At 44.1% G+C, this 27,913-nt stretch overlaps 1 protein-coding gene across 2 annotated transcripts; it reads left to right on the top strand.

The window, feature by feature from the left end:
• The first annotated feature begins 354 nt into the window (after positions 1-354).
• On the top strand, positions 355-27,913 carry LOC103063850 (angiopoietin-2-like). 2 transcript variants are annotated; one of them, XR_015796032.1, is made up of 9 exons: positions 355-4,099; positions 11,188-11,343; positions 16,157-16,278; positions 20,795-21,027; positions 21,546-21,670; positions 22,833-22,934; positions 23,467-23,633; positions 23,726-23,827; positions 24,772-24,903. XR_015796032.1 is itself a non-coding variant. In XM_088140251.1 (9 exons), exons 1-9 carry the CDS (start codon positions 3,767-3,769, stop codon positions 26,732-26,734), a joined length of 1,554 nt encoding a protein of 517 aa, XP_087996377.1. In that variant the 5' UTR covers positions 366-3,766; the 3' UTR covers positions 26,735-27,913. The 2 variants fall into 2 exon arrangements, 1 of the variants encoding a protein (XP_087996377.1); XM_088140251.1 differs by lacking the exon at positions 23,726-23,827 and adding an exon at positions 26,550-27,913 and having other exon boundaries at positions 366-4,099; positions 24,772-24,902.

The following is a 27,913-nucleotide window of genomic DNA, read 5'->3' as shown; positions in this document are numbered from 1 at the left end:
GTTTGGCCCTTGTCAAAAGGTAGACCTTGTCTTTTGCTTTAAAATTAAAATTCCATTCCACCCCCCTCTCCTCCTTTATAGTCCACCCAAGTCAAAAAGGCTTTTGTGCTTTTGATGCCTTCAGCATTTCCCAGGCTTTGGCTTGAGATGAAGAGTCATAATGGCAGGCTTTCCACAATCAAAAGTACAAAGAAAAAGAGGCATGATGTGGAATGACCTCACCTGGGCCAAGAACCAAGTGCAGCAGGAAGTAAAATATTCCTCTCTCCTTCTTGAAAAATAACCCTAAGGACATTAACAGGAGGATGGTAAAAAAAAAAAAAATCAAGATGGTGACCAAGATCTCATGGTCACAGCCACCATCTTGACTTTTGCCCCACACCTACAGATACCCTTGAATCATACCATATTAACCTGATTGCATAATCATCAATACCAACACTATTCAGCCAATGGGCTCCAGGGTTGAGTGGGGACTAGAACTTGGGTCTCACACTAACACCAAGAAGTCCTGGTGAAAGATGTTGCAGTTGACAAGGGGAACCATGCAATTTGTAAAGGAATTTAGAGATGACCTTGGGGGAAATGTGAAAGAGCCATTAAGGGGGAGAAGGAAGGAACAAACCATTGAAAGATCTGAAAAAGTGATCACACAGTCCAGAGATTGAATCAAGAATGAGAAAGAAACTCATAATAACCCTGCCTTGATATTGTTGTCCAAGAGAGACACTTGGAGAGGCTTTCATGATTCTGTTAATCATGATTAACAACAATAAAGTAGCATTACTGGAAACCTTGCAGAGTCTGTTTCTTGACCTGGACCACCTAGTCCAGGAATAATTTCAGGAATTCAGTTTTTTATTATCTCTTCTCCAACATTTAGCAGTAGGGAGATGCAAGTCCTGTTGGGAGCAGACTTCAGTAAACTGTCACCTTTGGAGATATGGGACACCCAGATTGGACAACCATGCTGGAGTTTCACTATTAACACATCTGAGGGCACCAGGTTGGGGGAGGCTAGTATTTATTTTACTCATTTGTGTGCTAAATGTATATCTGGTTGTTCCTCCAAGAACTTAAGGCTGGATACAGAGCATCTCCTCTAGAAATAGTGACTGGCTCAAAGTCACAAATGAATTTCCATGAGTGAAGGTGGATTCAGGGGCATCCATAGGTGCAAGTAAAAAAAGATGGTGCCTGTGACTGTTCAATGGAAGCCCCTTTGTAATGTGTCTAGCGACCCGTGTAAAAATGGGGGCAGGGCTTTGCTCGCACACTCATGGGTGCCATCTTGTTTTCTAATTCTTGCTCCAGATGCCTCTGGGTGGGTTGAACCCAGGTCTCTTCCAACCTTTCCTCATAATGAAGATTAAAAAATAAGCCACCCATTACTAAACCAGCTGTCACCACCCCAGACAAAAAAGTCTGTAATCTTCTCATGTAAGAAAGAAGAAAAGAAAACAAGAAGGAAGAGAATGCCAATCAGTTTGGGATTCCATGGGTTGGAGCCATAAATATTTCCTGGAATTAATAAGTCCAGACTGACCTTTGCAGGAAAAAAGAGTGTCTTTGGCTTTGCCTTTCAAATATTTTTCTAAGCAAACAGATTGTACTGAAAGAATGTGATTTAGAAATCTAATTTCAAGTGGAAAGTCTTCCAGTTCAAGGACTCTGGCATGTTTTCGCAGAACAACGCTGAAGAGGAGCTGTGTGGAGTGTCCTCAGTACCGAACGGCTGGCTTCACACTTTGTACCAAACTAGGGTTTGTTGAATAAGCCGTAACTGACTGGGTTCAGGCAACACCCTGTTCCTAGGCATGGGGGTTGCAAGATTAGCAGGATCTGTGAGATATTCTTAGTTTATTAGAGGAGTGGTCAGTATAGTTTTTATATCTTCGTTGTTTGGGAGGGGGGTAATTTTGTAGGGCATTTCATGAGTTGTTATCCATCCAAAGGCCAGTATAAATCTAATTAACTAAATCAATAAATCATAACCCTGATTTACAAGCCAGAATGATAGGGTTGACAGATAAGCTGTGAACCTAACCCAAACCAAATGACATTATGGCATGGTGTGGTGCGATTAACCAGGCAGAATGTCAATAGGAAGGTTCTACTGAATTATTCCGCAGAAAGTATACAGCTTTATTGGAGAGATGTCTATGTAACTCACCCTAGACCTCAAAAGCATGTTCCACCTGAGAAGATTTCACAGGTTAAAAGATGTTTTGACAGCAGGAACAGTTGTCAGCCTGACTAATTGAACATGCTTAGAACCCTGTTCAGACGATCACGCTGAATACATGAAGGTCTGAAGTGGAACTGACATCTTTGGGGCGTCAGTTATCTTCAGCCTAAATAGAGCTCCACAGAGTTCTGCAATTTTCTGCAAAATATCCAGTTTCTCATCCTTGTGACTAAGAAGTGTGTGGGGGTCATGGCTGCTGAAGTCTCAAAAATCAGAAATGTGGTTGAATCACATTTCCCAGAATCGAGAGGCCTGGATTTCATTGCCCCAAGCAGATTCATGACTCGCTCAACCAGATGAGGGAAACCAGTAAAAGACTGAGGAATACACTCTGTAAAACAAGAGCACTGCTGCGAAGTAATTCTGAACCAGTTTGGAACCAGTTTTGGATCAGAGATGTGTGTCTACATAACATTGGCTAGTTTTGAGAGACGATTCGGTGTTTAGCTGGCCCCACTGTGGTTGGTTGAAACTAACGTACATCTCGTATATTCTTTGCAACAGTGGGCAGCTCTGGTAGAGCTTGTGAGTGGTCCTTCTCCCCATTTGGGAATTTGGCCTTCTCCCACTTCTTGGCTCCTGAGATCAGCTGCTTTAGTGGGTCTTTCAAGAAGAAAGGGGGCTCAACAGCTCTGCAGCACCACCTCCCATAGGAACTGCTGGGGTTTGGGGGTTATGTCCGGATGACTATCAACATCATGAAATAAGAATGTGGTTCGGGAGGTGCAAGCAATTTATTTTATTCCTTTTTTCTGATTCCAAATCCTGCGGCGGCGGAGGGCAGGGTAGTGATTAAATGACACACTTGATTCTCAGTATTTCAGGCATCAGGTTCAACTGTTTTTTGAAATGTAGTGGAATCCTGTTTTAAATTCCTCCAGTCAAGCTCAAATCCCATTAGTACATGAAACGTCCACATAGTTTTCTTGGCAACAGAACAGAAGTGGTTTGCCACAGTCTTTTTTTTTTTTGGAAAGTTTCTTCAACTTCTTAGTTTACAACCTTGGGGCTTCCAGGTGAGTAAGTTTCCCATCCAAACATTAAAACAGGTCCAATCCTGCTTAGCTTTTTTTAGCAGAGCCAAGGTCTCCTAGATGCTGCTGAGGAGCTGAGCAACCTTCCTAGAAGCGTAATGTGGTGGCCCAACTGAGTTTAACTGTGGGCTGAACAACCCCGGGTAGGACTTCCAGGCGCTGCTGGCTTCGAAGCGCGCGTTCTGACGCTCCGACGAGCTTGTGCGAAGCGGGACTCGCTCGGCTCCGCCAGCAAAGCGACCCGGGCGGCCTTCCAAAAGCCGGCAGGGGGGCAAAGGACGGTGGGGGCGGGAAGAGGCGGAGGCCGGAGAGAGAGAGGGGGGAGGGCTGCAACCCCCGCCCGCCTCCAATTGCCCGCAGGAGGCGGGCAGCCAGAGATCGCGGGGCGTCCGGACCTCGCAGGAGGCAGGCGGACTAGAGGACGCTGGACGGCCGGAGCTGCGCCCGGAGGAGTCTGCTCGCAGGTCCCCCAAGGGAGATCAGGATGGGAAGCTGGAGGGTCCTGGCGTATCTGTTGCTGCCCGCCTGGGGAGGGATGGAGTTGGGGGTGCTGGGCTCCCCGCCCAAGGGGAAGGGGCCCCCAGAGCGCCCCCAGCATCGCCTGCAACACGGATCCTGCACTTACACGTTCCTGCTGCCGGAGGTGGAGGGCTGCGACCCCCATGCCGCCGCCGCCGCCGCCGCCGCCGCCGCCCCGTATCAAGTGTCCAACTCGCTCCAGAGGGATGCACCGTCCTTCGCCGAAGCCCAATGGCCGGTCCAGCGGCTGCAACAGCTGGAGACCGTCATGGAGAACAACACCCAGTGGTTGCAAAAGGTGAGGAGGAGGAAGATGGGGCTGCCTGAGCGCCAAGGCAGAAGGACCTGGGCAAAACCTGCAGGGATCAGCCCCTGGGGATGGTTGGGTGAGGCGCTGGGGTGGGGGTGGGGGGTGCATTCGCTGTGCTCGGTTTGGTTTGGCTTTTGGGCGGGGGGGACTTAGAACATGGTGTGAACTCAGAACAGTCCTGCCTGGTGCAACCGTCCAAAAATGGATTCATTAGAGACAAACACACCCAGTGGTTTGTGTGAATGCAGGCAGGGCATTCACTGGTCAGGGTTTGTCGTATCTACGGCAGTGTTTCTGAACCTTGGCAACTTTAAGACGTGTGGACTTCAACTCCCAGAATTCCCCAGCCAGCATGGCTGGCTGGGGAATTCTGGGAGTTGAAGTCCACACGTCTTAAAGTTGCCAAGGTTCAGAAACACTGATTTAAGGTACGGTCTTCCCTCTGCAGAGTCCTCAGGATGGCTTGAGTGGACCCTGCTATTTTCTTAGCAACGGGATCCAAGTATCCAAGGGAACACACACACCACACACACACTTCATCTGCATTGACTGAAATCATTGACCTTCCTGCCTATTTGATCACCTAGCAAAAGTATTAAATATTACTTTTTCATATTTAACTATACTCCTGCCTGTTCTGTTAATAAACCTACGTTTTAGTTTAAGGGAAATGGGAGTATCCTGATTTTGATAGAATTCTACAATCCCTCATCTCAACGCACAAGTTTGTTCACGTAACCTACTTACCATATTTTACTGAGCCAGGGTTTAATTTCCTGGAGTTGCATGACCCACTGAACCAGAAACTAACTTTATGAACTTAGCTCTCCCAAATACAGTCCTTGTTATTCCACAGGCTCCCTTCGGCCAAAGTAATCCAAACTCAGCATGTTCACTTTCTATGGGAGTGTAACATTTAGAAGTTGAAGCCTAACTGTGATGCAACTTGGTTACCCTGATATATCTCCAGCCCCTTGGTACCCTCATGTCTTATGGCAGTGTTGTCCAAACTTGGCCACTTTAAGATGAGTGGACTTCAACTCCCAGAATTCCCCAGCCAGCCGGCTGGGGAATTCTGGGAGTTGAAGTCCACTCATCTTAAAGTGGCCAAGTTTGGACAACACTGTCCTATGGTGTTTTATAATTGCCCAAGCTCACACATTGCACCGTGGTTCATTTTAACTAGCACTACTATATCTGGCTTCCTCACCCTAAGGCAGGGATGGGATACATGTGAGTGAATAGGCTTTGCTGTTTGCAGGGGGCAGGATTCATTGGGAGGGGCGATGATCCAAGTTGGGTGGGTGGGATTGTCAGGGCTTCATTTCTTTCCCTGTTACTTGGAAGCAAATTTTCTTGGCTTTTAAAAAATGATGTCCTGCAGATTTGACATCCAATAGCAGAAAACCCAGGCTGTTAATTTTTGCCCAGAGGGTAGACTCGATTGCTCACACCTGCATTAAACATGAATGATGATGTGGGTTCAGACATCACGTTAACTTCCATCCAACAAACCAAATTGTGGCTTTGTGGGGTGTATGGAGGCAGGCAGAGGCGTCAGAAAGCTGTCTTGTCTGGATCGTTTTGGTGGCCAGGGTTCTTGCACCTTCAGGATCTGCATGACAGAGATGCAGGAGACGTATACATTATTTAGATGTGAGGTGGAGAATGGGACTTCAGATCTCCTCTGTGTGTCATTGCTATGCCTGTTGGCAAGATTCTCACTACATTCCTTGGAAGTGTGGCCAGAGAGGAAGGAAGCTGGGTTGATTATCACCCACAAGGCCATAGATTCCTTGTCCCATCTTAGGGGTTCAGAAGATCTCACCCCCTTTTTATACCAGTGCCTGAGCAACCTACTTTTGAGGCTTGGCAAAATCTATATTCATGCTACAGTTCACAGCTGGAATGAGCTCTGCTAGGGTCGCCAACTCATGAGATCCAGCATCTGATGTTCCTCAAAGTAATCTGAGCAAGAAGGGGGGGGGCACTACTGTTTCCTCTGGGAGGTGCCAATCCTCTTGTCAGCGCTCACAGCCAGGTCTAATCCCCAAGTAGGAGCATGTGGCACATTTCCCATCCCCAAAGTCCTGCCAGCTTTCACCCCTGTTCCTCTGCCTTTAACCCCAGTGGGATCTTCAGATTGCAGCCTCAGAGGATCCCATGGAAGTCAAGGCACCCGAGCAAAGCAGACTGTTTCTCCCCATCTCCATCAGTTGGCAATGCTCACTCCTGGCAGAAGTGATGTGATTTGGGGAGCCGCAGGCTGGTAGACACAGGGAAGTTCTGCCTGAGCCCTTGGAAAGTATCTGAACGGTGGAGCAGAACCAGGGAGTTTCCTGCCGTGGGTGCTCTGAGCCTTTCTCCATTTTCAAGCACGCCAATTATTTAATTAGAATTCTTGGTCTTAAAATAAACAAGCTGGCTGGTTATCAGCACACATGCACACATACTGGCAGGAAAGGCGAGAGCAGGAGGAGGAGGAGGAGGAGGAGGAGGAGGAGGAGGAAGAGACGGTGATATTTTTAGGAGTGCTTTGTATCTACTGCTCGTCTTCCAGCCTATGGATTTGGAAAACGTTTAACCGTTTTAATGGCTCACATAACCTTCCATTTAAAATGTGCGCCATGTTTAAAACTCATTAAGATGTGCTTTGCTGAACCGTGATTTACTAACTAAATGGTGGATGGCTGGATTGGCGGCACGTACTAAGCCCTGAATTATGGTTTGCAAACCAAGGTGCATGGGTCTGTAGAGTAAGTCACAGAACAAGTTACGGTGTAATATGTTCCAGGATCCCAGCCACAAAGTTAGAATGCTAAGTTGGTTTGTTGAATGTCATAATGGCCCAGTTTCAACAACATACTAAACTGTAAACTATGTTTACAATGACTAGGTTCACAAAAAAGGCTAACCTATAATATAATTTATTTAAGTTGGACTTAAAATGTTGCACGAATTTGACCTTTGCAGTTTGAAAAACCTGGCTTACAGCTTTGTATGCTCTGTGAACAAAATTGTAGCTTAACCAATAAACCATCGTTAAAGAAAGCATGACTGAAAAGATATGTGAAACCAGCCAGCCATCCTGATTCAATTCACACATCATACGAAGCTTATCTGGGTGTAGGTTGCTGGAGAGGATGTGTTCTGGTCTTTTGGTTTCCTTCTTAGCGTTCTTATTGTCTCTTTTGAATGGTGTGTAAATGTGGTTTATCTCTATGTGTCTGTTGATGGCTGATGTGTCTGAGTACCAAGCTTCTAGGAATTCCCCAGAGTTATTGGATTTAGCTTGGTCTAGGACGCTCACAGTTTCTCAGTTGGTCGAGTCTGTCCATGTGTTGTGTCCATGAACACCAACTAGCAGTCAGAAGTCACGATGAAAACTTAATCTCACAACACATAGAGATAAACCAAGTTACACACCATTCAAAAGAGACAATAAAAAAGCTAAGAAGGAAATAAAAAGATCAGAACACATCCTCTCCAGCAACCTACACCCAGATAAGCAGGGATTAACACCAGACAAACAATCAGGCAGAAAACAATGCCCCAGTCAAGGAACTACCAAGGAGACAAGCAATCAAGTAGACAAACAAACAAGCAGAAAACCCCAATCAAGGCAATACCAAGGAGAAAACCACCACCCCACCAACACTGGCAGGGCAAGCTACTGTATATAAGCAGGGAGCAAACCCCACACTCACTACCACTGATGATGTTACTTAACTGGGTAATGAAATGTCTGCAATCAAACAACCAAGCTCAGAGAGCACCAAGGACTCCACTGATTAGAACCTTAACAAGCTAATAAAAGTTAAGGAGGAATTTATTATTAATACTGTACCAAATTGAAAGCAGGGATGTGCAAGGAAGCTTCTAGTTAACATTACAAGGGAACCTGGCAGAAGAGGAGGAAGTTTCTGACTAAAGCCATTGGAGACTGTTAGAAAAACATGATGATGTAAATGACGACCAAATTTAAATTTAAATATCTTTTATTACATCATTGACCAGCTAAGAGGACCACCAGATGGCAGAAGAGAGCTGGGTTTTCTGTTCTTGGTGCTGCCATCTACTGGTTATCTGAACTTTTGCAGGCTAATTATGGTAGCCCTACAAGCAGTGCCTCCTAGCACTTGCTGACAGACACTCCTCTTCAGGTGTACAAAAAAACCCCAACCCCCCAAAAAAACATGAGATGGAGCCAGGAGATCTTATTTCAGTGAATGTACCAACAGAATACTTGTGCATGTGTGCATGTATTGGCAAAGGAGAACCAGTTGTGGGTCTCTGTCCTGAAATGTGGCACTGGACCAGGTCTTGGGTTGTGTCGGTCTATGCAAGCCTTCCAGCACATCTCCATTCTGGGTTTTTGGCACATTTCAAGTGAATCTTCCAAGTCTCCTCTCAATCAGGGAGGTTCCCATGGGGTTATTCTACCCCCAAAGAGAGGGACTAAGACACCATCAAAAAACGGAGGAGGATGAATTTTCAAAACAGACCCTGATCAAGAACACAACTGAAACATGGCAACAATACCCACTCCAGCTGAAAGGAAACTCTTCTGTGGGTTGTCAGCCAGCCCCAAATGCTGTTTAGAAAAGTCACATTTTGACTAGAAGCTGGCAAGGGTCTGTAAGAAAGCCAGCCAGAAGAAAGTGGGACCTGCGGGGAAGATGGTACAACCCTCTATCCCTTTTCTGCTTCTTGCGTCTGTAAAAAATGGGACATGATTCAAGATGTCCATGGGAGGCACAAAGGCAGAAGGGTATTCCCCCAACTAGGTAATCTTACCCAACCCAACAGCCTCCAGCTATGTTGGCACATTGTCACTCCCAGACTTCCAAACCAGACCACACACATCTGGAAACTGCCTTGAATCGGGGGGCAGGAAGGGAGGGACAGACACAATCTTGGAAGCCTCCCACAGTTGTCTCCAAATTATCATGTTGTACATGATAAAACGGGGAAACATATTAAAAACACAGGGAATGGTTGTACCAACTGTCTTTATCCAATCCAATCCACCCCAACCCAACCCTAATTCTTCTCTCCAGAGCCCAAGGTTAGCTCAGCTGAGACAGAACCGGTTGAGTCAGCAAATGAAAGATATAAAATGATACACATGGGATGTCTACCCACTTCTCCCCAACCACATTCACAACTGAACACTGAAAAGGATATAGTTATTGGATTTGCGCACTGCCACATTCAAACAGTCTCATGGTAGCTTCCAGAATAACAATGAAAGCACCCGCAGTTTAACAAAAAACCTAGCCATCCTCTGTATAACTTAAAAAGAATAAAATAGGGTAGGTATAAATAAAACATCCATGGTAAATCATGCACACTCAAAAGCAACCAATACTAAACTTTAAAATCCAGCATCACACACAGACAGTGAACAAAATCGAACACCCAGTAAACCATTTTTCTCAATACTAACAAGAGGAAGGCGCCTTGTGAACTTATCCAAGGCTGCTGGCCAACAGGTAAAGGAGAAGAAAAGTGCCTGAGGGTGAGCTTGAACTTGGGCTTGAACCCATGTTCGGACAGGTGTGCTACTTGTCTTTCGCTACTGGCACTCTGGGCATCGCTTCTGCCAGTTCCTTACAGAAGAGGAGGAAAAGTGGGAGAAAAGGATGCCTAGATGATCATTGGGTTAATGTGTTACCTATATGAGGAAAGTAGGGGGGCAAAAAGCAGTCAAAGCCCCATCCCCTTTTTACATGCAGTGCATGTAAAGGAACTGATATTATTAAATAAACGTTTGGTTTGGAAGAGCTGTGCCGTTTGAATATGCCTGTGCAAAACCTTTAACGTTCTAAGTTGAGGAAGAACTTAGGAGCAATGATACTGGCCCTTGGTTGATACAGCTAAGCATTGCTTGAATACCTGAACATCAAACCCGTTAACTTTAAATTGAGTGTTATCATTATACAAGAAACAGTCCAGTGGAAGAAGCATTTACACAAGAATCAAACAAGTTCAAACAGCACAGCAAACTATGGTTTCTTTATCCTTAGTGGATTGTCTCTCTGCTGATTCCCTCTGCTTTGTTTTGCCCAATATAAGCAACTCTGATATCCAGGAAGGGTTTATCTCTTTATACAGGAAGGGTTTATCTCTGGTTTATCTCTTCAAAAGACATCCAGATGCTACAACTGCAATGGGGTTACACCAACGTGCTTGGATTAACCGGGGTAATTTATGCCTCACAATTCAAGCATGAAGCCAAACAGGACTAATCTGTTTCTCCCCTGAAATATGCTGATTTCATGAGTTCGTAGAAGCAGCTGTTTCTTAAGCTTGCTAATGGAAATTTTTCAAAAACTTGGATTTCCAGGTGTGAAGTTTGGTTGAGAAACTAATCCCACCCAAGAGCAGAAGCAGCAGGGAAAGGCAGATGTAACTAGATTAACAGAAACAACCAACGCACATCTCATTCAGGGTCTTACACTCTACAGGGGCTTATCCCATGGTCTGGCCCAATGTGCTAGAGATGCTGGCTGGGGAATTCTGGGAGTTGAAGTCCACACATCTTTGAATTGCCGAGGTTGAGAAACCCTGCTCTAGAGAACAGCCAGGTCTTTAGGGCTGTGTGGAAGGATGGCGAGGTCAGGTCCATCCAGACTTTGGCGAAAATGATGTTCCATAGGGCAGGACCTGCAACAGAGAAGACATACGCCATGGATCCTACTAGGTGACATTGTTTTGTGGAAGGGACGTGAAGCATAGCCACTCTGCCAGATCTCCCAGGATGAGCAGGGACAATTGGAGACAGGCAGTCTTGCAAGTAACCATTTGTACATGTCTTGGCCAAGTCACCAGCATAAAAGGAGAATAAAGAAGTACTGCTGGTGATCTGCAAAGTAGTAAACATAACGCTCGGCAAAGCCTCCTGGTAAATTTAGAGTCCTTTAGTCCCCCTTTGTTTAAACTTTGCAATCGGAAGATGTTGATGATGGAAGAATCAAGCCCCTCCTCCAAAAAATAGTGTGTAATATATGTCAATGCCCTGCGGGATGGTTAGCCCTACTTTTAATCCCAACTGCTTGTGTTCTTTGTTTCAGCTGGAGAGTTACATCCAGGGGAACGTGAGGATGGAGATGTCAGACAGCCATTTCAGTTCTGTACAGGACCACACGGCAGCCATGTTGGAAATCGGGACCAACCTCCTGAACCAAACTGCTGAGCAGACCCGGAAGCTCACTGATGTAGAGATACAGGTAAGCAGATCTCCTTTTTGTAGCCCTTTCCTGGGTTTTATAGTTCTGGTGATTGTTTTTGGGGAGCAAGGGTATTTCTTGCCAACTCACTGGAACCATCATTCCTTACTGAATACATCATAGTTGAGATGGCAGCCAGAAGGGAACAGGGTCTCCAAACCACAGTGGCTACTTTCACAGAAGCTATGCCAAAACAAAATTGTGGCTTAATAGAATGGCTGGGTTTCCACCACAAGCTTGACTTGGTTTCTGAATTCATGCTCTTCTGGATTTCCACAACTGTAGACTGACCAAATAGCCTAGGTTCTTGCAGCATATTAAACCACCAAAAAAGAACCAAGGTTAAAACTAACACCCTCTATGTTGATCTGCCACTGATGACAATTTGGAAGCTTCAGTTGGGCTCCAATGTAATGGCCCGACTGCTATGACTGGTGGAAGCAGATTTGGCCATCTAACAAGAACACCACAGTCCTGCATTGGCTACTGATTTATTTTCAGGTCCTATTCAAAATGTTGGTTGTTACCTTGAAAGACCTACGTGGCTCAACTCCCAGGTACCTGCAGGAGCACCTCCTCCAATGAATGCTTTCTTGTGGGAGGGCTTGATGAGGAGGTTTCACCTCATGTGAGGCAAGGGGGTGGGGGAGGGACACCTTCTTGGTGGTTGCCCCCCTGCTTCAGAACACCTTGCATCCCAAGGTATGGAACCCCCAAGATCTCCAGCTTTTAGGAAGCTCTGCAGAGCATTTGGATGCTAATGGTATGCATAAATTACTGGATTATTGGCTGCGCGTAACTTTTTTTATAGTCTTGTGTGTTCAATTATTTGTCAACCACCTTGAGTCTAGGGAAGCAGGCAGTCTATAAATCTGTGCAATACATGAGTAAATAACCAGTGTACCATGTGGTAACGGTGCAGCCTCTGGTCTAGTTCAGCATGTAGCGTGAACATAACTAATGTATGAACCCAGGTTAATTCTGTGCCCTGGTTCACGCAATACTTTAAGCTATAATGTGGCTTGATGGTTTTAGCTTACTAAGTGGATAAGGTGTTGAACCAAACCCAGATTCAGTTCCACACCCAGTCCTAGAAGCACACTAGACAACTTTGGGCCAGTCGCTCTCTCTCGCTCTAGCCTACCCTGTAGAGTTGCTGTTGTGTGGATAAAATGAGAAGAGATCCCCATCTAAGCTGCTTTGAGCTCCCAGGGAAAAGATAGGATATAAAGCTAATAAATAAATTATATTTACAATGAAAGGTAGCTTACTGTATAAACCCTGCCACTGTGGGTTGAGAATCATGGGTTTTGGCAAAGATGGCCAACTTACAGCATCCACTCTCCATCCTTCCCCCCCCCAAATAATTTTCATTAGAATTATAGATAAAAAGAATAAAAGCCAATACAGGCTACAAAAAATATAAACAGTAAAATACAGAGGAAAAGAAAAGTGTGGCAGAAAAGAAAAAGAAAAAATAGAAAAAAGAAAAGAAGAAAGAAGGAACTTCCCCCATCACCCCAGCAAGTAATAACAATCTTAGTAACTTATCGCTATCTTTAAATACATGGTCTCACTTCACCCCATATTTCATCTATTAAATTAAAAAAACAGAGTCCAAATACTTCATCGGTTGTTCTTCATCAGCAAAAGTCCAGTCAGGGCAGCCAGATGTAGCTCTTTTTCTGCTTTAGTCCTGGTCGAATAGGCCAACCTTGTATTCCTTCCCTGAGTTTTTAAAAATATCTTTTAACCCCTTCAAAAGGGTCCCAGGGCTAGTTTTTTCTATGCATCGGTACTTCAAGCCAAAACTCTTTCTGACCTTTAACTGATTTCTTTTGTATATCCAATAAGTACAATATGACCTTTTGTTTGTCATTTCTAAGAAAGTCCTTCAAAACCTGGACAGAACTCTTGTGTATATTCAGTAAAAAAATAATATCCAGGTCAGTTTCTTGATTCAATGTTTGCACATCTCCTTTTGGGAGTAAATCATCCATTGGTTCCATTTGTGGGTCCATATCTTTCTCCACATCTTTCTCATTGCTTAGTACATTTAAGTCCCCCTTCACAGTGACCTCAGAGTCCTCCATTACAGCTTGTTCTACATATTCATTACAGCATGTTCTGTCGTTTTTGTCGAGAAGTTTATCAAGTCTATCAAAAAACTCAGCAGACAGACATTCCCAAATGTGCATTATAGATTTCTGCTCCATTTTCTTTATCCTCTAGCTCCCCCTAGTGTCCATCGTTCAAGGTCCCCTTATGATAAAAAGAACTCAAAACATTTGCCATTTTCCCAAAAGAAAAAAATTCTTCTTCAAAACTCTTTGTGGGCATTTAAAATTGTAATTCCAAGTCCATCTGAGCCCTTGGTCTGTTATTAAGCTTTCTAAAATCCATCTTCTAAGCACCCTTTTGCTGTCTAATCCAAACAATAATGTTTTTCAAAAGCTTTTAAAAGTCACATTTCAAAATTCTTTCTCCAGGGAATTGACCTAGCAAATAGAGTATAACTTACCATTCTGAAGGGTCTTCATCCTTTTTAGGCAGCAGGGAAAAAAGCCAAATCTGAACTGATTAAGAAATAAGGCTCAGTTGAGCTTAATGTCCTTTAAAAAGGCTGTATTGAAAACTGTGAGCAAAGATGATTCCTCTCTTGACTCCCAGCTGCTCTACCCATAGGCAAACCGCGAAATGATAATTCCTATGGTTTACTCATGAGTAGCAGCTGTACAGAGTCATGTGGGCTATCTCAAAGATCCCACCTTGATCCGGAGAGCATTTTGGCAGCCAGGATCCCGCATCCCGTGCCGATCTTCATCGCGATGCCATCCCTCTGCAAAGGGGCAATCAACGTGCCATGGCTCTCAAGCGGAACTCCTACTCTCTATCCCTGATTTATGAACCAAGATGGCACCATCCAAAATAACCTAACAGTTGCTTGGAGGGCTTCCAAACAGGCCACCTTCTGAGCCCAATTACTGCCAGTTACCCTCCTTCAGAAATCATTTCCCTGGATTGTAGAAAACGGGATATTAAACTAGAAATCTGAACTTAAGTGTTTCAGAACAGACTGATGAGCCAGCAGAAAGATAGAATGGATGTTTAACCATTCTAAAGATTCTGTGTGGAAATAATTTAAAGCTAGTTAAGAACTGAACTCCTCTTGACATGATTTGGAACTGATTCAATATCCATGTGCTTCCTTGCAACTACTGCCCCAGGTCCTGGTCTTTCCAGGTGTACTGTCGAAGTTCTGTAACCTGTAAATAGACCTGCGCTATTTCATTTGCCTCTTGGGAACTGCGATTTGATTTACAACTATATCCCCACCTCGAATGCTCTTCCACGTTCCTTCTTTTGTCAGCGAGACAGGCACTGATTTATAGGCACCTGTTTTAAACACTTTGCATATTTTTAGAGCAAAGCAAGACAGAGCTTCATGGAAAATGAAGAGCTGACATGATTAAATAATTGCTTGGCATGGGGTAGCTACAGTCCTTAAATATGCCTGTTCAAGCCCCTCTGTAAAATTCTAAGTTGAATAAGAATTTAGGAAGAAAAATGGCACTTGATTTTTAAAACAGTTAAGCATGACTTGAAAGGCAAATCTGAATATCAAACTAATTAATTTTAAATGTAGAGCTTCTGCTGTGGAGGAAGAGTTTATGCTAGAATCAAATGAGTTCAGACAGTGCACTAAATCATGGTTTGTTTTAACCATAGTGTGGCAACCCCCTAGTTTTTAGTTTGGCACAACAGTAAGTTGACTAGTAAGTTCTGGTAAGTTGACTCCCTGCAGAGGCCTGAATGAATGGAAATCAGCTTTCACTTCCAAAAAAGATATTTTCCTTGTAGTTCCATTATTAGAGTGGACAACTGATAAAAACTGTCTTCAAATTTCCACACAATGTTGTTAGGAAGGAGGATTTGACCAATTGACAATTTCTGATTTTCTGCTAAACCCAGGACATCATTTTCCTTGATTAAGCAAAGCGATAGTCAGTCTTCCCCAAGAGTCTGGCTTTCCATTATCCTCCACATTTTATACATCCGAAGATACTTTTCAAGAAGAAAGGAAAAAGAGCAAGAAGGACATGCCTAACAGCATCAAAGCAGGAGGCCCAGATGACTTTTTGCAATCATCCTTTCTGCAATGAATCCTGAACTTAAGCTTTTGGATTTCAGCACAACCAATTTAGCTAGGTTTAACTATGTTCATTCAGTTTCAAATTCTGCAATGCGTGATAGTTGCCTTTCATTCTTTTCCTGCTATTTTCCTTTTCTCAGTAAATCTTTTATATCTAGCAAATTGGCTTCATTGGCTTTTATAAAAGAATTTCTTATTAACACTTTCCACAAATTCCACAGATACTCTGTGTTTCAGGATAATGCCAGGTTTGTTAAGTACTGTATTGCTATGCTTATGGCATGAAGATCCAAAGTATGTCCCTTTTTTATTTTTCCTAGAGCTGGGCTGAAGGAAGAAAGGCTAAATGCTTGTCTAGCTAGATGGACAGACTAGGGATGTCAGGAGATTCAGTTTGATTGGTAATGATCTATCATAAATATCTGAGGGAACTTTGGAAGAAGGGGTTGGCCAGTGAGGTCTCCCAGTTGGTGATACTTGGTTTGTATAACGATTAGTTCAGTTCATATCATAATTTAAGCCACCAGTCATGGTTTACAAATCACATGCTAAACTAAAATCAAACTACATGAAGATTGAGTGTGATGTATAAACCACTCATGCCTTTCCTTGCTATTTCTGCTGTCTGGTGTAACTGGTTTTTCTACTACCGACATCCAGGTTCTCAACCAAACTTCACGCCTGGAAATCCAAGTATTGGAAAATTCCCTGTCTACCAACAAGCTTGAGAAACAGCTGCTTCTGCAGACCCATGAGATCAGCAGACTCCAGGAGAGGAACAGGTTGGTCCTGTTTGGCTTCATGTTTCATTCATGAGGAATGAATGAAGCCCACTGAATCCAAGCACGTTTGTGTAATCCTATTGCAGTTGTGAGAACCAGTTTGGGGTAGTGGAACAGGAATAATAGGACTAGGAAAGTTGCTATGGGATCCTGGTTACCTCTTCTTTTCTAGCTCACAGACATGGAAGCATGCCAAATTTGGGGTACAATTTGGGGTACAGTTTGGTGTAGTGGTTCACACACCAGGCTAGAAACCAGGACATGACTTCTACTCCTGCCTTAGGCATGAAGCCAGCTGGGTGACCTTGGGCCAGTCCCTCTCTCTCAGCCCTAGGAAGGAGGCAAGGGCAAACTAGTTCTGAAAATGTTGCCAAGAAAACTGTGGGGACTTGTCCAGGCAGTCACCAGGACCCAAGATTGACTTGAAGGCAATGAGAGCCAGTTTGGTGTAGTGGTGATGGTGCTGGACTAGAAGCCAGGAGACGGTGAGTTCTTCTCCTGCCTTAGGCACAAAGCCAGCTGGTTGACATTTGCCCAGTCACTTTCTCTCAGCCCTGGGAAGGAGGCAAGGGCAAACTACTTCTGAAAAACCTTGCCAGGAAAACTGCAGGGACTTGTTCAGGCAGTCTCTGAGAATTGGACATGCTTGAATGGAATTAAAAAGAAAAAGATAGCAGTTGTAGCATTGTAGAGCCCTGGAGAGGAGGGGAATATGGAGAAACCATTACAAAAACAAAAAGAGCAGAAGCCCCAGAAAAGGAGGTAATGTTAGGAAGAGACTCAGGTTGGCTTCTCCCTGATTCATTGGGGTATGAGAAGGAGGAGAGGAAAAACACAACCAGACTTGCAAGGTTGTGTTAATTCAGCCTATCTCAATACCACTTAGTTCTAGTCTTCTTGTAGAGTCAGCTTCCTGATCTGGACCACCTTGAAAGGATGACAAGCATTTTGGTTTCTTTTGGAGGGAGAACTCAGCATCTCTAGGCAGGGCTGGGAAAAATTTTGTTGGAACCCAATCAGTAGAGTTGCCTATAGAGGGCAAGACAGACCAATTCAAGTAACATGTTTAACTTCTGCAGGATAGGATAAAAAAATCAAGAAGACAATCGCTGCAATGCCTGTTTTTTCATATAAGCCCTACTTATTAATTATTAATCAGTGTTCTGGGTCTGCACAATTCCTTGAACCATAAGTTATAAACGCTGGGCCACAGCTTCTCCTGTATCTTTTCTTGACCTGGTTAAGCGTGTTATGTGAAGAAAGACAGTACAAGCCATGTTACTATGACCTGACATGGAACTAGTTCCAGGGCAGAATTCTAGAAGCAGTTGCCCTGAAATGAAGATGCTAGTAAACACACATGAGTGTGCTTTCACATAAATCCAGTGGCAGATCTGTTGCAGTATTTTACTGATTGGCTACAACCACTTTTCTATTTTGGAGCAGAACTAATTGGCTAACCCTTGGGTCAGTCACAACCCCATGAATGCCCGTGTCTGGAGCAGAATCTGATTGGCTGATCCTTGTGTCAGTCCCACAATCAGCCATCAACAGACACAAAAACTATGTTTACAACCCAGTCAAAAGAGACAATAAAAAGTCTAAGGAGGAAACAAGAAGACCAGAACACATCCTCTCCAGCAGCCAACACTCAGATGAGCAGTGATCAGCACCAGACAAACAATCAGGCAGAAAACAGTACCCTAAACAAGGAACTACCGAGGAGGAAACTACACCTCACCAAAACTGGCACAGCAAGCTATTGAATATAAACAGGTAGCAAACCCCACACTTGCTCCCCTGATGATGTTACCTAGTTGGGTGATGAAACGTCTGCAAGGAAACCACCAAGCTCAGAGAGCACCGAGGGCTCCATTCCTCTCTCTCGAAACAGTGTTCAGACTATATATTATTGAAAAGCAGATGCCTAGTAATGTTTGAACGGGCAAAAAAATGTATCAATGCAAGAGTGTGCAATACTTCATGGTAGTTCATGAGTGTGGTGTAAAGGTTAAGGAGTTAGACTATGACCAGGAAGAGCCACGTTCAAGCTCACCTTCTGCGGTAGAAGCTCACTAGCTAACTTTGGGTTTGACTCTGAGCACAGTCTTTTTTAAAGAGGGTTATGGTACTCAAATCCAAAGTGGAAGTGTGTTTTGGGTCTGGCTTGCTATAACTGTCAGTGGAAACAAGGAAATTATGCCTTTTCCTGGCCATCTGGTAGCCATGCCGTTCTGGGAAAATACACCTGTGAGTTACAAAAGTGGCAACTACCACGCCCATTCCTATCTATCTGACACTGTTTTATTTTGTGGGTTTGGTTTAATGGAATTGTTTGTTTTTATTCACTACCCAGAGTTCCTTGGATGGATGGATGGATGGATGGATGGATGGATGGATGGATGGATGGATGAATAAATGTCTCCTTGCCTAGTTAAGCTACAGAAGAGAAAAGAAAGCAAAGGCAACAGGATCTCTATTTTCCTTCTTCTGAGTAAACTAGTGCTGAGATGGAGTTTCTTGGAATAAAATGGATGGTGGTAGCATTTTCTGAGTACACTTTTCAGGGCAGAAGATAAAAGGCAAAAGGTGGGGGAAAATACAAAAGCATATTCTACTCATACGTACGTACATATATTGCTTTTCATGGTCAAAGTTCAACAATTTATTTTAAAATTAGGCTGATTATATATATGTATGTATGTATATATGTATGTCAGCCTAAGTTTTAAATAAATTGTTGAACTCTGACCATGAAAAGCAGTGTTCAGCAGTCTTTCCACTGTGTTGACAGAGTGGTAGTTAATAAAGAAAAAGTGAGCGTAAAAATATAATCCAAGATTATAAATCTACAGTAACACTATTTTCCTAGTGCTGAATAATTATTTCCTTTGCTCTCCACCATGCGTGATAATTCTTCAGGTAATGATTCTAAATGACAGGTATGGAATTCAAAAACAAATTCTTTAAACAGCAGTGATCTTCAAAACATTTAACAGTTTTTTGCATAACAAACTGAAATGGAATATTAATTGAACAAGCCCCGATCATATGGGTAAGGGTTCCCTCATCCCAACCCAGCCTACCCACCAAGGTTGTTCTGGGAAAAAAAATGGAGAAAGGGAGTGCCTTGTATCTTGCCCTGAGCTCCTGGAGGAAAGGGGGGGTACCAATCAACAAATAAATTAATACATTAAAAAGGTAGGACTGAAACAAACAAAAATTGTGGCCATGATAATTTTTTAAATAATTTACATTTAATTTGAACTCACATTCAAATCAAATATATTAAGGACAATATTATCATGTCCCCTGTTTTTAATCAGTTCCTCTTTTTATTGGGTTAAAAATTATAGTCTGAGCAGCCCAGGTGTTGGCGGTTATGCAGCTCTTTGGAATACAGGTAGTCCTTAACTTACAACCATTCATTTAACAACCGTTCAAAATTACGATGGCACTGAAAAAAGTGACTTACGACTGGTCCTCACACTTACGACCATCCCAAGGTCATGTGATTACCATTTGTGACCTTCCCAAGGGGCTTCCAACAAGCAAAGTCAATGGGGGAAGCCAGATTCAGTCAACGAACATGGCAAAAAAGGTTGTAAAATCAGGCACAACTCACTTAACGACCGCATCACTTAGCAACAGAAGTTCTGGTCCCAACTGTGGTCATAAGTTGAGGATTACCTGTAACTTTTATAACATACGAAGCGGAAGGTGAAGATTTAGAGTCACCTTTGGGTGTCCTTACGGAAGCATAGTTGTGGGAATACAGAAAAAACAGACGAGAGCAGAAGAGCTCCACACTTGCTCCCCTTTGCAAGTTTATCTCTGTGCAGCTTTGCCAATGCTGGATTTGTCCTGTAGAAATGTAAGGATCCTATGGCCTTATCAGCTGGAAGTTCTAAATTCAATGCCATGCACAGCTGATTAACTGATGACCCTGTCATGCTCCTATTCAAAGAGGGCCCCTGGATGATCTTGCAAACCTACCCTGAACCCAACTGATTTATTACTATCCTGATAAAAGTGGTGCTCCTGGTCTGTTTTGTATCAGAACATAGGCACAGGGACTAGAAAGTGAGATCAAGCTTGGTTTGCGCACTTTTCCAAAAAGGAGGAGATATATAAAATAAATCTCAGGATGCAGGACAAGGTTGTTGTAAGTTAGGAAGCTACAAAACAACCCCCAACTCCCTGAAACAGACAGGCCTTAAATCTTGGCACTCAGACCTCACCCAAGATTCAATTGCTGAATATCAGAGGTCTCCTTGAAGGGTTTTGCCTTACAAAGAGAGCCTACCTATGAGTAGTCCTTTGCATGTGAGGAAGTCTGCTTTGGACCTCCTGCATGGGCATTTTTTCACCATCTGAGCCCGTATTTACTGAAGCTTGTGCTCATGAAGAGTAGAGAACTGACTTAGCTTCTGGTTCAGAATCTGAGAGAAGACTACCTAAAGAACTACATCACCTCTGGGTTTGAGAAACAGAAGAAATTGTTTCCATTCTTCAGCTTCCTAGAGAAGAAAGTCTTGGCTATGGAAAGCAAACGTGAGGAGGAGCTGCAGGGCCTGAGGTATGAGAAGATGGAAATGCAGAAGCTTCTCTCCAAGCAGGTGGATCTTGTTGGTCATCTGGAGCAACGCCTGGGTGCTGCCTTGCTCAACAACACAGCCCTCCAGAAACAACAAACATCTTTGGCAGAGACAGTGAAGCATCTGATAGACTTGGTGTCCCACTGCAATCGTAAGTAACTTCTCCTAAGCTAGACTTGGCCATCTGGCACAGCTGAGAATTGGGATATAACGTCTGGTGAGAATAAACAGGACAGCACTAACATCAAAGTGAACTCCAAGTGGGGTCTGTCTTTTTGCAGTAAAAATCCATGACAAGGTGGCTAAGAGATCCTCAATCTTTCTAAAATAACGAAGCAGTATGGAGCTCTTTTCCTTCTTTGTTAGCACTTCCTGAAATCTCCAAATGACCATGCCAGTTGCAGGTCACACAGGCATTCCAGGGATCAGCAGGCCCAAACAGGCAAACAGAGTCTCAGTTTAGTGTCCAGGGCACCTCAGGATCTATCTGAAAAACTGCTTTGCTCCTTGGAAACCTTCCATCTGCTTTGCAAGGTCTCTGAGAATCCCTAATACAGGCACATTTTATTACAGAGAGGATGAATTCAGCCCTATAACAATGTACTTGATGAACCTTCCCACCCAAACTGGACAATTGTATTTAAAATGGCTTTTGACCTCACCCCACAGACATTTCTTTCACCCTGCCAGATGAGCAGAAGGTCTTCAAGGACTGTGCAGCGGCGTACAAATTGGGGTTCTCCACCAGTGGAGTCTACAACCTTCAGCTCCCCAATACTACAGCCACTGTACAAGTGAGTGCATGTACTAACGACCTTTGTCATTCTAGACAAGCAGGGTTCATATATCAGACTAAGCCACAGTATTCTTAACCATGATTGGCTGAGTAAATTCTTATGACTAAACTCACATATGAAGCTAAGTTACAGGGGCTGTGTTCACATCTCACATTAAGCCATAATGTGATCTGTTTAATTTTTGCTTTATGTAATGAATGAACCCAGCCATAAACCATGATTTAAGTTGGTCCGTAGTTTACATCACTTCTTATAACCATTAAGTGTATGTACCATATTTCAGTTTAAGATAATGTGTAAACCCACTTATTATAAAAAGCAACAATAAATAGGCAAAAAATATAAGCCTATGAATGATTATCATAATAAAATACTATTAAAAGCTTCCAGAAACAGAATAGGTTTCACCTGATGTCTACAAGAAGATGCCAGTTGAACAACCATAAAGGAAATTCCATAATTTGGGTGCTATCACTAAGAAGGACCTGTTTCTGACACTCACATCTCCCAAATTCAGTAAACAGGGACATCCAGAGAATGATGCTCACACCTAGCTTAGTTGATTGACAGGAAAAAGATGTTAGTTTAGATGTCGTTGTCATTTAAAGATTAAAATGTCCCAGTCAGTGTTCTTTTTTACATTAAATCTGAAAGAAAACTGGTATAAGTAGTCCTTAACTTACAACCATTCACTTAATGACCATTCAAAGTTACAACGGTGCTGAAAAAAGTGACTTACAACTGGTCCTCACACTTACAACTGTCACAGCGTCCCATGGTCATGTGATCAAAATTCAGGCACTTGGCAACTGGTATATATTTACGACAGTTGCAGCATCCCAGGCTCACACAATCACCATTTGCAACCTTCCCTGGTGGCTTCCGACAAGCAAAGTCAATGAGGGAAGTCAGATTCACTTAATGACCATATGATTCACTTAATGACTGCAGTGATTTGCTTAATGACCACAGCAAAAAAGGTTGTAAAATCAGGCATGACTCACTTAATGACTGCATCACTTAGCAATGGAATTTCCGGTCCCAATTGTGGTCATAAGTCGAGGACTATCTGTAGTCAGTGAAGCTTCCCATGTACTAAACCAGTTGCTCTTCAAGCTGGGGGAAACTGGTCTTCCATAATGTCCTGCCATTCTTCCAGGTGCTGTGTGACATGGAGACCAGTGGAGGAGGCTGGACTGTTATCCAACACCGGAAAGATGGTTCTGTGGATTTCCAACGCACCTGGAAGGAATATAAACAGGTAAGAATTGATACAAGCCTCCCTGGCTTAATGAGATGGATGAACCCAGACTGAATTGGATCCAGAGTACTTTTTCGCACATTGAAAACTATATGTCCTGGAGAAGGTTGAGCAAGAAGCATTCTTCCTATTGCCTAGTTTTCTATGCACAGGCAGAAAAATCCATCATTTGAACATCCACTGCAATCCAAAGGGGTATTGCTCAATCACAGCAAGAGCTGGGCTTCAGTTCAATTTCTGCAAGGTTTCCAGGTGTTTTCTTGGTCAAAGCTTTGTGATTCCGGGCCAGGCTAGCTTGAGAGTGGCATTTAAGCCACCAGTTTTTCTTTATCTCATATATGGAGACCGTGTGGCACTTAGATCTTGCAGAGCCTCAACCTTCAGCACCCCTCACCTTTAACCACATTGTCTGCTGGGACTGCTGGCAAACTTTCCAGCAACATCTGGAAACCAACCAGCTCCTTACCCCAGTGAAGTCTGTCCTACAGTTCGTAGCAGGCCTTTTTCAGTGTTCTCTCATGCTTTCCAACAGGGCTTTGGGTCTCCACCTGGAGAGTACTGGTTGGGCAACGACTTCATCCACTTGCTCACCACGGAGAACCGCTATTCCCTCCATATCAAGCTCCAAGACTGGGAAAACAATGAGGCTTATTCTGTCTTCGAGCATTTCCAAGTAGGCTCCGAGGAGCAGAACTACCGGTGAGCCTTTTCATGGAACATCTGTGGTCCCTTTGCCTGGTTGTTTGTTGATCTAATCCAGCTTTCCTAAACCTGGGATCCTCCCCCAACAGATGTGTGGCCTTCAACTCCTAAAATTCCCCATGGCCACTGCTGAGAATTCTGAGAGTTGGTCGTCATACCTGGAAAGCAATCCAAATCTTATACATTCTCACGTAAGAAGATTATTTGGTGATCTTGTATGATTTGGGCCAATTGTAATTACCAAAAAATCTAGGGTTTTATGTACATCCTGTGGGGTGTCTTGATGGTTGTGAGCACTCTGTTTCTAACCCTTGCACTATTTCAGCCTATAACAGGGTGTGTTGTGTGCACACATACAGGATTTTTTCCAGAAGGGGATGTTTTGAACTCACATAGCAGTTGACAAGTTCTCTGAAGCTTGAATTCTCACTGCGGCTCCGCTAACTAATTTGTATGGAAACCAACATGGAATTTCCCACATTAGATAGACCAGTCTTTCCCAACCTGGTACCCTCAATGCTGGCTGGGAATTGGGGCAGTTGTAGTCCCACATGCCAGGGAAGTGGGCTGGGCTAGGGAAGGCTGGTGTGCCCCAACTGAACAAGAGAAGAGAAAAAGGAGAAGAAAGGAACAATGGCCTCTTTAGAAGTTGATTTCAGCAGCAGATCCTTGAGCCAGGATCTCACCTAGGAAGTTCCTAAAATAAAATAAAATTCTAATCTCCCTCCAACTTTCACTAGTCTTGATCTCCTGCAGAAGTGTTTGTCTCTGAACTTTTGTTTTTAACCTGGCTTTCAGCCAGTCAGGGAGGAGAGTCGCTCCCACACCTCTGGTAGAAGTGAAACCAAAAGCCAAATCAGGTGAAGCCCCTCCTCTCTTTAAAAGCCCACCTGAGCTTTCTTGCTCCTGATGGGCCCCTCACAATTTATTTTTCAAGGATATCCATTTGTCCATTCACCTGGATTGACCGCTCACGCCTTCCTTTAACTCTTTCAGTGCCTGAATCTCTTAGGACTGAATTTCTCCCCATTCCTGTATATGCAATGGCAAATAAGCAACTTGGGCTTCTGGTCTGAGAGGAGCATCAGATTGTGAACTATGGTTGATGGTATCTTCTCTGCTCTACCTTTGGCAGACTTTATGCAAGGAGATATGGTGGCACCGCTGGACGCACCAGCAGCCTCAGTCCCTCGGGAACCGATTTCAGCACCAAGGATGCTGACAATGATCGATGCGCGTGCAAGTGTGCTCAGATGGCAAGTGGAGGTAATGAGGGCAGAGTGGGCCACAATCCTCCTCTAGGTCTGCACTGCATATCGTTCTAAGAGTGATCCAAAGAGGGGCATCGGTGGGGAGGGTCAAAAACGTTAAGATGGTGTCTGCATCTGCAAAGTAGGGCTTAGTTCACATGGTTGCAGACTTTACCTTGGCTTTTTTTGATACATGCCCTCCCCTCCTGAATTGACTCTGAATCCAAAGATCTTTCTGAAGTTTAAGCAGGACAAGTCCTGCAAACTGCAAAGAGCCAAAGCTCCCTGAGAGCCGTGGGTTACGTGATGAAAGAATAGAATAAATTACATATTTTAGGCAAGGGTTTATAGTGACTAAGGTAGCTAAGATTAAGGGGGAATGGCCAGAAATTTACATTGAAGCAGCCAGGAGCCAATAAGTAACTACCAGGACATTTCCTGATCCTAGGCCAATGTTTCCATTAGGCAGAAATCACTAGTTGGTGCTAGTGTGCAAATTTCCCCCTCTGTTTCTCAGATTATTCCACTGGCTGGCTTCACACACTGCATGAAACCATAGTTTGCTTAATCCAGGGCAACAGCACAGTGGGTTGGGTTGGGTTGACACCTCAGCTTAAGCCATAACCATGTTCTACATACCACGGTTGTAAGGTTTGTACAACGCTCTATGCTGATGGTGTCCCAGTCAAGACAGCAGTCACATCACAGCAGCACAATCAAAGCCCTGCCATTTTGTACGTGCGTGTGATATTGACTCACACACAAAAGGGCTTCAGTCCTGCTGCTGCAATTGCTGCCTTGAGTTTTTCAACCCCCTGCAGATGCTGCTTCTGGAAGCCAAAATCAGACACACCATATCACGGCTTAGCATAGTGTGAGCACCCTGTCTGGGGCCTTCCCTACCATTTGGAGGAACAAAGCGGCTACTCGACCAGCAGATTATGAGGGGCAGTGAGTGGGTGCAAACCTTTCCTTCCTTCCTTCACAATTTGCTGCCCAGAGTAGCTGGTCTAAAGAGGGGGCCTCCCTGTAATGGCTTGTTAGAAGAGCTGACTGCCCCCCAATTGGACTCCCACAGAAGGTGCCTATATGGGTGGAAGGAGCAGCAGGGTCATGGATGGAGGAAGTGTGGGGAGAAGTGACAGGTCCTCCTCCCACATTAAGCAGAACCCACCTTTCCTGCCTCAGATAGCACATTCTCATGAGCTGCCCCCATCCTGAACTCAGGTAGCAGTTGAGAAGTTCTCTGAAGCTGAATTCCAGCTTTTCTCACAGCTGTTCCACCAACTAATTTGGGTGGAAACCAACATGGAATTTCCCATGCTGGATAGACCAGTCTTTCCCAACCTGGTACCTTCAGTGATGGCTAGGAATTGGGGCAGTGGTAGTCCCATATACCAGGGAATTGCACTGGGCTGGGGAAGGCTGCTGTACCCCAAGACTCATGCCCTACCCATCAACCTAGGTTTCCTAACCCTACAGAGAGAGACTCAGTTAGACAGACCACTTCTGAGACTCAAACCTTGCTTAATCCGAACCATTCTGTAAACATTTCTTAGAAAGTTGGGAGAACAATCTCTTTTAATATATGGGCCAAGCACTGTTAATCCTAAATATTTGTTCTTTCCCTTCTGGCTTTTTCCCCGCTCTCTGCCTCCTTCAGGGTGGTGGTTCGATGCCTGTGGACCTTCTAACCTGAATGGCATCTATTACCCTCCCAGTCCTGCCACGATCAGATACAATGGCATGAAATGGCACTACTGGAAAGGCCCCAGCCATAGCCTCAAGGCAAGCACCATGATGATCCGTCCAGTGGATTTCAGAGAGGAGCAAGGGGGGGTGCAGTGAGCTGTCCCGCGGCAGAGGGAGAGGTGACCCACTTCAGAAGGCTCAGCCCCACGGCCCCCCTTCAGGCCTGCACAGGTTTGGTGGAAGACCTCAAGTTCTAACATCTGGAACTAAACCTCCTCTAAGTAGCTTTTTTTAATCGGCATGGCACACAGTTCATTATGGAAATTTCACAGGACATCTGGATGGCGACGCCTTCTGTTGCTTTAATGGGGGGGGGGATTAGACCAAGGGGGAGCCAAATGCACATCTCTCAAGACAGGGATGGTTTTTATTTTATTTTTCCAGATGAAGAGCAAGATATGGCCCTGCCAGTTGTATAACGTTTGTTCCCAAAAGATCGTGGTGTGATTCTGGGAAGTCCTGGAAGAGTTCAGAAATAGGGGTTGGGGGCTGAATGGGAATTACCTACCCTTGATTTAGGCAGAAAGACCAGGCACAAAACTGTAATTCCCCATTGAGGGGGATGTTTGGGGGTGGGGGTGGGGACTGGGACATTGACAATGACATTCCTTCTCTCCCGACTTTCCTTCCACTGAACACCCAAAGCAGTGTTTCTCAACCTTAGCAACTTTAAGATGTGTGGACTTCAACTCCCAGAATTCCCCAGCCAGCATGTTGAAGTCCACACATCTTAAAGTTGCTAAGGTTGAGAAACACTGACCCAAAGTGTGAAGTATGTACACTAGTACCTCATACAACTGTACCTTTTAGCACCAGAATTCAGGAGTTCCAAGAAATTGTAACTTGACGAATATCCTTGTCTGTGTGTGTTTGTGTGTGCGTGTGTGCGTGTGTGCGTGCATTTGTCTGTGTCTCTGTGTAGTGCAGGTGTTTCTGTTAGACCTGCGCGTCTATGATTCTCAGGGGAAACAGGTATGCAAATTCATTACCAATTTTCTAGCGTATTCTATCTGCACCGTTGCTCTTTCGGAGCAATCTGTTTACACGTTCATCCGCTGAGCTGAACTCATGGAACCTCTTCTGAAAAGTTTAATTCCAAATAGCTGTGGTCGTCATGGTTTAAAAAAAAAATTACTGGGATTGCCGTATTAAGATTGAGGGATGCTTGATACTTGGGACTGTTTTAAAATTCCAGAATTTTATATACCGTATTTTTCTTTTTAAACTGTAAAAAAATAAAAAAAAGGATTGAATAAAACACCTGTCTGTCTTTTC

Source organism: Python bivittatus, unplaced genomic scaffold (genome assembly GCF_059951505.1).
Source record: "Python bivittatus isolate LINGU-HERP-01145 unplaced genomic scaffold, Pbiv_v1 ctg000260_np1212, whole genome shotgun sequence".
In the NCBI taxonomy this organism is placed as follows: domain Eukaryota; kingdom Metazoa; phylum Chordata; class Lepidosauria; order Squamata; family Pythonidae; genus Python; species Python bivittatus.
This window is presented reverse-complemented; position numbering and strand designations above follow the sequence as displayed.